Source organism: Chrysochloris asiatica, unplaced genomic scaffold (genome assembly GCF_000296735.1).
Source record: "Chrysochloris asiatica unplaced genomic scaffold, ChrAsi1.0 scaffold00194, whole genome shotgun sequence".
Taxonomy (NCBI): domain Eukaryota; kingdom Metazoa; phylum Chordata; class Mammalia; order Afrosoricida; family Chrysochloridae; genus Chrysochloris; species Chrysochloris asiatica.
This window is the reverse complement of record NW_006408712.1, coordinates 1,574,872-1,586,862: the sequence shown is the minus strand read 5'-3', so window position 1 is coordinate 1,586,862 and position 11,991 is coordinate 1,574,872. Positions and strand designations below refer to the sequence as shown.

Genomic DNA, 11,991 nt, shown 5'->3' with positions numbered 1-11,991 from the left:
ATAATAAAGATAAGAGCAGAAATAAACTAGATGGAAAACGGAAAAACTATAGAAAGAATCAACAGGACAAGAAGCTGGTTCTTTGAAAGGATTTATAAAATTGACAAACCAGTGGTAAAACTAACAAAAGAAAAGAGGGAGAGGACACAAAGTTATAGTGAATATAGGTAAATATTGTTTAATGATGGTGCATGGAAAGGATTGCAATCATAGTAATGACACAAAGTGTCATTGGGACTGATGATGTATTTTGTAAACCTTCACTCAATTCAGAGTAAAAAAAAATTTATATAGTGAGTCAATGTCACCAGCCACTCCTTGGAAACCCTATTGAGGGTCTCTGTGAGTCAGAACAGACTCCACAGCACTTAACAACAACAGCAATAATAATGAATCAAGCCCTAGTGTGGCACTGTAAGATAAGCATTGGACTGGTAACCACAAAGTTGACAGTTCAAACCCACCAGCAGCTCTTGGAAACCCTATACAGGGTCACTGAGTTGGATTCAATTCTCTGGCACATGACAACAAGAATAATGAGTCATTGTCTTAAAATATGCCAGATGATTGATTGCCAAGGTGATTAACAATCATGGTAATGGAGTATTTTATCTGCTATAAGGTAGCATTTTAAACTATGGTATTTTTTGTTTTGTTTTTTTTTGTCATCACAGGGAGTGTCATCAGACCCAAACTTTGTACTGCAGTGGAATCCTTTTGTTGATGGTGCAAATACTGGCAAGTAAGTTGTTTCTAACTTAAGGTGGTATTTCACTTGATTACATAAGAACAGTATTTAGGGGTGGGGGAGGTTAGGATGGAAGTGATTTATTCTAATAAACTTTCATTTACATTCCTTAAAATATTACACTGACTTTTTTTCATGTAAAGCTTCTAACTTTTAACCAAAAATCACCATATATTGATCATTATGGATCTTTGTTGTTAGGTGCCGTCAGGTCACCTTACACACAACAGAGTAAACCACTGCCTGGTCCTGCCTTACAATTGTTTTTACTCTTCAGTCCATTTTAGCTACCACTGTGCTTGTCCGACTCATGAGGGGGTCTTCCTCTTTTTAGCTGACACTCCACTTTACCAAGCATAATGTCCCCCAGGGACTGGCCCTTCCTGATAACATGTCCAAAGTCTCACCCCCCATGCTTCTAAGGAGCATTTGGCTGTCCTTCTTCTAACACAGACTCGGTGGGTCTTCTTGCAGTGGCAGTCTGTGTTACTTCAGAGCTCTTCTCCAATGCTGTAATTCAAATGTAACAATTAAATCAGAATATACTGTTGTTGTTAAGTGCCATCGAGGAAGTTCCAATCCATAGAGACCCTGTATAGGGTCTCCGAGGAGCAGCTGGTGAGTTTGAACCACTGACCTTGTAATTCAAACCGACTTAGCAGTCCAGCACATTAACCTACAGCACCGTACCAGGACTCCTCAGAATATACTATGTATAATAATAATAAACCAAAAGATGAGACACATGACATAATGATGAAAATTACTGTATCAGAGTCAAAAACTCTTATTTCATCTCTTTTTTGTAGTTACTGCATATCTTGAAAACTGTCTTCTTCAGTAACTGAGAAGACTAACCCAGATAAGTTGTTCAGAACCATTTGTGCATTGCAGTTGTCTAGAGGACTCTTTGGAGATAATAGATTTCTGGACCCCCATGTTAGGTCTATAGATCCAGGTTAGCGAACTACTACCTATGGACCAAAGTCAGCCTATTGCCTATTTTTGTACAGCTTGCAAGATGATAATGGTGTTTACAATTTTTAATGGTTGGAAAAAAACAATCAAGGAAGAATATTTTACGACACATGAAATTCAAATTTCAGCACTCATAAAGGTTCATTAAAACACAGCCATATTTATTTGTTTGTGTATTGTCTATGGCTGTTTTCACATTACGGCAGCAGAGTTAAGCAGTTCCAATCCTTTATGACTTCAAAGCTTACAATATTTACTATCTAGCCTTTTACCAAAAAAAAGTTTGCAAACCCATGCTGCAGACTACAGTCTCCCAATCTAAGAATCCAGAAAGCTTCACCATTGATCACAATGACTGTGGATAAGTGCTTGAGACCAGAGAGCTAGGTCAGCCAAGCCTGTTGATGTCGACTTAAGGTTGAGTCAATTCCTAACTCATAGCAACCATATAGGACAGGGTAGAACTGTCCCATATGGTTTCCTAGAATCAGACTGCCATATGTAGCTGGAGTGTTCCAACAGTTGACCTTTCAATCAGAAGCCATTAGTTTTAACAAGTATGGTACCAGGGTTCCTTGAAGACTGGATGCGTGCTTCTCAAACTTTAATGTGCCTATTGATCACCTGGAGATCTTGTTTTACATCTGACTCAGCAGATGTAAAAGATGTAAAAGCTGCATTTATAAAAGATCCTAGGTGATACCAGTGTTGCTCATTTGAGGACCACACTTTGTTGAATAGCAAAGGTGGTGATGGTGGTTATATGCCGTGAAGTTGGTTCCGACTCACAGCGACCCTGTTATAGGGTTTCCGAGGTCATATATCTTTACAAGAGCAGAAAGCCTCATCTTTCTCCTGTAGAACCACTGGTAGTTTCAAACTGCTGACCATGAGATTAGCAGCCCAACTCATAACCACTATGCTCCTTGAATAGAAAAGGGTTTGATGATAATTAAGGCCTTTAGCTGCTGTGATTCCTTCTGGATTCCAACTCATAACATTCTGAATCGATTTTTTACTAGTAAGTTAGATCTCCTTAAAGGTTTTATTCTCTTTACCATGTTTTGTTTGTCTTTTATGGCTGCTAAATATAAACAGATTTTGATGCACATTTAAATGTTTTATGATATCGTTATTTATCACCATCTTAAATGCATTATTCTCTTTGTATTAGATCAACCTTAAAACGTGCAATACCACCTCCCCTACCTCCTAAGGTGAGTTACTTTAGGATTTGACATTTTCCAAATAGTGTTAATATATTTGTTTAAATTTCTCTTAAATATATTTTAGATAAATATAATTTTCTTCAGCAGAGGAGTGCAAAGATGTAAAATTATTGAAGTACTTTTTTGTCTTACCATCACTAGCCAAGGATAAGCAGTTATCCTGAAGACAACCTCCCAGATGAAGAAAAATCTTTAACCATAAAATGTTGCCCTGATTCAGAGACCAGAGCTCCTCAACTTCTCAGAAGACAGAGTAGTCCAGCTTGTGGTCCTGCATTAGAGACTTCCTCTGTTGGTGTGGCTGGCAGTGTCCGCAGCCCTGGAGTACATACAGCTAGATACTGTGACTTGGGTAAATCAAACAAAGTGACTATTGAAATGAAAACCTATTAATTCCTCTTTAAGAAATGTCTTTTTTTTTTTTTAAGTCTTGGAACTTGTAATCTTTGTGAAGATTCTTTCATTCTACATGAATAGGATATAAATAGATAACAGATTAGTTCAACCCTGATTTGTGATGCCTTACTAAAAATTAGAGACTAGAAAGATGAATGGATGTGTCTGTTCTTCAGAACTTCTGGGCCTATAGCATGAGTTTACCCATATGCACATAACATTAGACAAAGACAGCTTGTCGCCTACAATAATTAACTCTGCATGTGTTAGAAAACCAGATATTGCTAGAGAAGGTATGATAGGAACTACCGGAGATGTGCTTTTTGTAGGGTTTTAACGTAGTGGTTACGAATTGGGCTGCGAACCTTAAGGTCAGCAGTTCGAAACTATCAGCCGCTCCGCGGGAGAAAGATGAGGCTTTCTACTCCCGTAAAGATTTACACCCTCGGAAACCCTGTACAGGGTCGCTGCTATGGGTCGGAACCGACTCGACGGCACTTAACAACAACAACAAGGCAGCCTTCAGTAGTGAGGCCACTCTGAAACGCATTCTTGGAGAGTAGGAAGAACGAGCAAATGAAATATGCTAAAACAGGAAAATCTGAAGTTTCTTTTTTGAAGTTCTGTCTAGTATTGCAAAGTAATTAAATTGAGCTTTAAAGTTTATGTAAATTGGTAGACGATGGATCGTGTTGTGTGCCCTAATTTGAGTGCATTGGTTAAAATTTGTAGTTGAAATTCGGTTATACAAAGTCTTGAATATCGGCATCAGAAGTTCACATTTCAATTTTCTCATCATATTGAAAAACACTTACTGTTTTTGTGTATGAAGACCATTAACAAAAATGGAATGCTGATTCTAAAAAAGTTAAAGAAAGGCAGCAAAGATCAATCAATTACCTCACCTGACGGTATTTCCAATAACAAATGATCACTGTAGAGGAAAACAAGTAATAGAGGAAATTATTTATTCAAGAAAAGTGTACGTATTTGTATGGTCATTTAACTTTAAACATGCTTCTCTTTAGGAAATGGTGATGGTATTTCAAAACTGATGAGTGAAAATACAGAAGGATCAGCACAAGCACCACAGTTACCACGAAAAAAGGACAAGCGGGACTTCCCTGTAGGTGTTACAGGCTCTTGGTGATTGGTTCCAATGAAGTAAACAAGTTTATCATGTAAACAGAAATAATCTAGCAAGAATTTGAATAACAGAATTTCTAAAATGTGTAGTTTTTTTAAGGGTTAGAAAGTCTTACAACATTAATATTTATTTTTCCCACAGAAACCAGTTATCAATGGCCTTCCACCTACCCCAAAAGTACTGGTAAGGAATATTTTTATGTGACCCGTTTGTCACTTTTTATCTCTTTATTTTAAGTGTCTTGAGCCATTGAAAGGAGGGGACGGATACCCTAAAATACAAACCGGAGCAGTAGATTGTATTATAAGACACCAGATACACTTGCATATGCATTAAGTCAGGTCATATTCCCTCATTTGAATGCGTTGGTTAAAATTTGGAGAATGTTTTAGTTGTTATAAGTAATGACAGTTAGATCCCAAATTATCCCACAAAGACCAATTTAGCTTTAATATGATGGTGCTGATAGCACTGTGCCCTCTTCATTATGTGAGTTAAATAGTTTTCTACCTATGAAGCCATTTTCACATTGGTCTACACCTACCTAATGAAAAGAAGCAGGGAAGCTTTTAGTAATGCTTGTTCTCTTGTCTTTGAGTGATACCCAGCTGTGAGGTGACTTAGCCAATGATGTGAATGGGACACTTTGTAAAAAAAATTCCCACCCCCCATGAAGTCTAGTATATATTACAAATATCAATCTTTTGGTTTGTCATCACTTACGGAGTTATATTATCCAATTATTTTATATTAGTATATATGTTAGTCCTAATAAAAAGTAGTAGCCTGAAACTCCTCGGATGTGTCTTTGAAATATACAGGTGTTTTGATATATTTGATACTTCTGCCTTAAGAATGATCTACAAAAGGAAAGATGATGAAAAATTACATCAAAGTACTAATTTTATTTTTGAATGAAACTACAAGTATATGTAAACACATAGGGCATTTTATAATCTTAGCTATTTTTCTAAAGATATATAAAATTAATAAAGTAAGTTACGATTTTTCTTTTTATAAATAAGATGGGAGCATGTTTTTCAAAAGTTTTTGATGGCTGTCCTTTGAAAATTAATTGTGCAACATCCTGGATACATCCTGATACAAAAGGTAAAATTTCTGAACTTTCATATATATCTCCCTTAAAGTGTTTATTATAGGAAAAGAGCTTTATGATCAGTGAACTGAGATAATTTATTTTAAAAACATGACTGTTGGTGTTGGAGACTGAATAGTGTTGGTACTTTTAACAACCTAAGCAGATTGACTTTAAATTATATAATAAATTAACTAATTAAAGGACACTAAAGAGACATCACAAGTGATAAAAGTCCTCGTTTTGGATATTCTTGTACCATTAAAGGATATTACTGGGACAATTAATAATCTCAACTGGTAAAACCTATAGATTAGATAATGGTGTTATTCAGTATTAATTTACAGGTTTTGATCATTGTTATGTAGTTATATAAAAGGAGTTCTGGTGATGCAATGGGTTAAGCATTGGACTGCTAACCAAAAGGTCAGTATTTCAAGCCATCCTGATACACAAGCAAAATATGAGACAGTCTGCTTCCATGAAGATTTACAGCCTTGGAAACAATATAGAACAATTCTACTCTGTCCCCTAAAAGTCTCTCTGAGTCAGAATCAACTTACTGGAACTGTGTTTATGTATAAATCTTTTATTTATTTATTTTAAGGTAATAAGCACCAAAATATTTAGGCATATAGGAGCATCATGCCTGTAACGTAAACAATTCAGGAAAAAAAATCAAGCACATATATATATATATAATTTGTTGTTAAAGTACCATGGAGTTGGTTCCAACTCATAGTGACCCTGCACGGGGTTTCCGAGGCTGCAAATCTTTACTGGAGCAGAAAGCCTCATCTTTCTCCCATGGAACAGCTGGTATTTTTGAACTGCCAACCTTGAGGTTAGCAGCCTGATTCGTAACCACTATGCTACAGAGCACCATATATATATATATATATTGTTGTTGTTAAGTGCTGTTGAGTCGGTTCCGACCCATAGCGACCCTGTACAGGGTTTCCGAGGCTGTAAATCTTTATGAGAGCAGAAAGCCTCACCTTTCTCCCGCGGAGCGGTTGGTAGTTTCGAACTGCTTACCGTAAGGTTTGCAGCCCGATTCGTAATCCCTACGCTACCAGAGCTCCATATATATATATAGAAAGAGAGAGGGAGAGAGGGGGGAGGGGAGGGAGAGGGATGAAGCAGAAGTACTCAGTGTTGACATTTGTGGTATCTGTGTTAGGGTACAGAGGAATCATTTTTACTTTAACAACTTTTCTATAAGTCTGAAGTGATTTTGAAATAATATATATTTTTATAATCCAGAATGAATAAATTTGAAATAAGGAAGCAAGTGGCAGCAACAAAAATTTGCAGTCAAATAAGTTTAGATTTGAATTCCCATTCTATCATTAATATGTAACTTGGATAACATACTTAACACCTCTGATTTTCAATGTGATCATCTGTAACCTGAGTAATCTTAGTGCTGACCTTGTTGCTTGCAAGAAAGGTGCCTTTCTGAGTACCTAACAGTTAGCAGACAAAGATTCAGCAGTAGCGAATGTTCAGGAAATGTTTGTTACCCTCTCAATACGATAATAAATGACAATATGTAAAATGATATATTTTAAATGCTCCTAGTGTAGGGTTACTATGAGTCGGAACCAACTCCATGGTACTTAACAACAACAGAGTGTTGCACTGTGGGTTAATGCAGTGGACTGTAAAGTTGGTTTGAACTTCTAGGTAGGTGGTTCTAGCTAACCAACTGCTCCTTGGAAACTATAAGGGTTGCTGTGGGTTGGGACTGACTCAGTGGCAGTTAACAGCAACAGCATTCCCTGTGGGACTTGTAGGATGAACACTGGACTGCAAGGTCAGTGGCTCCAACTCCCCACTCGCTCCTCCGAAACCCAGTATAGCAGGGGTGGGAACATGTGGCCTGCAGACCCACTAAATCATTTGGTCTGGCCCTCCCAAGGCAACCATATTTCCAGCCATCACATTATTGTTAAGTGTCATCACGTTGGTTGCGACCCTGTTTAGGGTTTCAGAGGAGCAGCTATTGAGCTTGAACCATCAACTTTGCAGATCAAACCAACTTTGCAGTCCAGCACACTAACCCACAATGCCACACCAGGACTCCAGCCATCACATTAGGGGTGAATTACTTAAATGTTTGACCAAATACAGCAGGCTAATTTTTAACTTGATGATTTTGTGTGTCCTGTGAATGATGTTATAAATTTTGGCAGAAAAAAAGTTCCCCACCCCTGCTATACAGGGTCACTGTGAGTTGGAACCAACACAACAGCACTTCACAGTACCATTCGCTGTAGGATATATACTGGACTACTAACCACAAGGTTGGCAGTCCAAGCCCATCAGCTGCTTCCTGGAAACCCTATACAAAGTTGCTGTAAGTTGGAACTGACTCAGTGGCACTTAACAACAGCAATAGAAAGTGTAAACAGAAAATATAAAATTTTATAAGAAATAAGATGATCATTTTTGGTAACTTAATTTTTATATACTTTCAAATTTATAGAGAAGTTACAAAAATAGTATAAGGCATCTTATATACCTTTTTTAAGTTTCACTAATTATTGCTACTTTGCCCCATGGTTTTTTTTTATCATCTGTCTATGTATGTGGGTTTTTGGGGATCACAGGAGTGTGGTGGCAATGTTGTGTTCTTCCCCAGTGTCATTTACCTAGGGACAAGAATGTTCTTATACATAACCACAGTATATTTATAAAGATTAGGAAATTTAACACTGATATAATACTATTTTCTAATCCACAGTCCATATTCAAATTTTATTAATTGTCCTAAAATGTCCTTTGTAAACTCTTCAAGCCTTTTCCCTCAGTCCAACATCCAGTTCAGGGCCATATGTTGCTTTTAGCTACTATGTCTCTGTAGTCTCCTCTAGCCTGAAATCATTCTCCTTTGTCCATCTTAATCTTAGCATTTGTGAGGCTATTTATTTTGTAATTTGGGATTGTCTGATGTGTTCTCATTCTTAGATCAGGCTATTCATTTTGTCTGAATTATTCCAAAAGTGTTATTGTACCCTTATCAGCCCATCATATCAAGAGGCACATGATATCAGCTTGTCCAAATAGTGATTCCTTTTATTGGAAATATGAGTTCTATAAACTTTTGAAGTGCCCTCATAGTATTTAGAAACCAAGATCTGGGTAAACGTGCTCTTTGTTACTGCTAATGCCATGTTTTATCATTCGTATTTGTATAATTTGTATTGTTCAAATGAGCATTTGAAGTGTGCAAATTATGTAACCATAATAAAAAAAAAGTAAAAAGGTGGAAATTAAATTAAAGGGGAATATTGGCTAGTAAGGTGAGATTAAGTTAGTCTAACAGAATATGTTGCTTTTAAGTGATAAAAATTGGACAAAAGAGAATAAAGAAGGCAACATGAATTATAGAAAATAACTTATCAATGGCAGCTAATTTTTAATACCACTAAAACATAAACTATTATCTTAGTAAACTATTCCAGAAAATAATTGTATATTCTGGTCATTTATCTCAACTATTTTAGATCAGTACATAATTTTTGGAACTGAAGATGGTATTTACACATTGAATCTCAATGAGCTACACGAGGCAACAATGGAACAGGTAAATAGGAGTTTCCATTTAAGATATTAGTTTGGACAAATAGAATAAAAGGTATATTTTAATTTTATGTGGGTTCTAGTTTTCATTGTTATGATTTTAGTATACAGGGGGGTAAAGTTGTATTCTATATGTTCATATTGAAATATGTCTTTGAAAGGTCTTGATTTACTGAAAGATAGAAAATAATTATGTTTATACTATTTCAGAATTTTTTTGAATGTTAAGGAATAAGGGGATGATAATTGAAGGATTTTAATTCTCTTCTTTCTTTTTTTTTCAGTTATTTCCACGAAAATGTACTTGGCTGTATGTTATCAATAATACTTTAATGTCGTTGTCAGGTATGTATATATACTATTATTAAAAATAAAGTATAAACAAGCAGAGAAACACAGTTTTCTAACATACTATTTTTAAATGTTATTTGTAATTCTGGATACAGTCACCTGGTATGGTACTCTAGGATAAGAACCGGACTGCTAACTGCAAGATCAGCAGTTCACACCCACCAGCTGCTCCTTGAAAACCCTATCGTTGTTGTTGTTAATTGCTGTTGAGTCAGTTTCCACCCATAGCGACCCTGTAAAGGGTTTCCGAGGAACAGCTGGTGAGCTTGAACTGCCAACGTTGCAGTTCAGACGGTTTGCAGTCTGGTGCATTAACCCACAGCGCCACACCAGAACTCCTGGAAACCCTATACAGGGTCTCTATTAGTCAGAAACTACTGGACAATAACAACATCATCACCTAGTATAGAAATGTGGAGAACCTACTCTATGCTCACTTAGGGTAGCATTTCCCAATCCCATCCAGCAGCTGAACACTATAGGGACATCACAGTGATTGTCACCTGGACCATTACCTGGACCTTGTCTTTTTACACACCATCACTACCATTACTCTGCCCCACATTGGAAATTAGCAGTTGAAGGGAAAGAACCAGATGTTCAGCTGCTTCCTTTCTGTGTTGTGGTGAGAGAGTTGCTTACTGTCTTTATGCCATAGTTTTCTTAATTGTAAGAATTGTAATTCTAAGATAAGGATAATGGTGATAACAGCAATTGTGTGGATTCAGCGGATTACAGGTGTTTGATGGTAGAATTCATATTGTTCTGGACCCGATATTGACCACTTTAGATTGGTACTTTAAAGTTTTCTAAACAAGTGAATTCCAGAATGACCTATTCTAGTTTTGTTTTTAGTTTTCTTTTTGTGGATGTAGTGGTGCTGTAGAATAAGCATTGGATTGCAAGGTCTGTTTGAACCATAGATTAGTAGTTCATACTCATCAGCTATTCTCGGAACCATCTATACAGGTTCGCTGTGAGTCGTCACCACTTCAATGGCACTTAGCAACAATAGTGGTTGGTTGGTTGGTTGTTAGTTGGGAAGTGTTTTAGACTTCTTTTAATTTTTATTATTGTAAATTACCCCCCCCAAAAAAATGTATTCTTGATGACATGTAGCAACGGGGCTAGCATAGAGTCCGAAACTGAATTTTGTGGGTCTTTGGAACTGTTAGTACTGGAGCTACTGCCGTTACCGCTGCCATGGCACTTGATCATTTACAATGTCAGGCTTTGATAATCTCAACACGGATTTCTACCAGACAAGTTACAGCATCAATGACCAGTCTCAGCTGTCCTATGATTCTGGTGGAAGTGGAGGGCCATATAGCAAATAGTATGGTGGCTATGACTACTCACTGCAAGGCCGGTTTGTCCTTCCAGATATGATACTGCCACAGCAGCCATACACTGGGCAGGTCTTTCAGCCACCTCCAGCCTACACTCCAACTCTACCTCAGTCATTCTATAGAAACAACTTCGAGGATGAACCACCTTTATTAGAAGAGTTAGGTATCAATTTTGACCATATCTGGCAAAAAACACTTACAGTATTGCATCCATTGAAAGTAGCAGATGGCAGCATCATGAATGAGACTGATTTGGCTGGACCAATGGTTTTTTGTCTTGCCTTTGGAGCCACTTTGTTACTGGCCGGCAAAATCCAGTTTGTCTGTGTGTATGGGATCAGTGCAATTGGATGTCTAGGGATGTTTTGTTTGTTAAACTGAATGACTATGACAGTTGTGTCATTTGGTTGTGTAGCAAGTGTCCTTGGATATTGTCTTCTTCCTGTGATCCTGCTTTCCAGCTTTGCAGTAGTATTTTCTCTGCAAGGAATGGTTGGAATCATTCTCAGTGCTGGAATTATTGGATGGTGTAGTTTTTCTGCTTCCAAAATTTTTATTTCTGCGTTAGCCATGGAAAGACAACAACTTCTAGTAGCATATCCTTGTGCATTGTTATATGGAGTCTTTGCCCTAATTTCCATCTTTTGAACTGAATTTATCTCAAATATGGACATCAGTGGGCCAAACTCACAAAAAGGACCTTGGACTCTTAAATCGGACCAGCAAATTGCTACAGTACCATCCTCATGCAGATTTAACAGTTGACCATTGGAGCAGTGGAAGTAAACATGTATTGTCTTTTCTTTTTTATAGAACTTTTGAATACTTTATTGGGTTTAATTGCAGTGTGACTAGCTTTAATTGTTCATGGTTATACAAATAAAATGTGCTGTTTCTTTCTTGTTCCTGCAGCCTTTAGAAAACAGCTTTTTTTCTTCTAAATTATAATATGATGATTTTGATAGATTTTTATCACCTGTGGGAATAGCTTCCCACAGGTAATCTTTCTAAAGAGCTGGTAATCTTTCTAAAAACAACCCAGCCATAGTAAAGAAAACACAAGACTTAACTGCAGAAGTTTTTATAAAGAATTAGACAAGAAAAGTTAC

The 11,991-nt window shown here is 36.9% G+C and overlaps 1 protein-coding gene and 1 pseudogene across 1 annotated transcript in view; both read left to right on the top strand.

Moving 5' to 3' along the window:
• MAP4K5 (mitogen-activated protein kinase kinase kinase kinase 5) overlaps nucleotides 1-11,991 on the top strand; it is a 142,830-nt gene that overhangs the window by 99,701 nt on the left and 31,138 nt on the right. The window contains 8 exon segments of the mRNA XM_006872337.1: nucleotides 675-742; nucleotides 2,901-2,943; nucleotides 3,097-3,250; nucleotides 4,380-4,477; nucleotides 4,640-4,681; nucleotides 5,524-5,608; nucleotides 9,107-9,186; nucleotides 9,467-9,527. Coding sequence (XP_006872399.1) covers nucleotides 675-742; nucleotides 2,901-2,943; nucleotides 3,097-3,250; nucleotides 4,380-4,477; nucleotides 4,640-4,681; nucleotides 5,524-5,608; nucleotides 9,107-9,186; nucleotides 9,467-9,527 — 631 coding nt within the window.
• LOC102836521 lies at nucleotides 10,757-11,530 on the top strand (annotated as a pseudogene).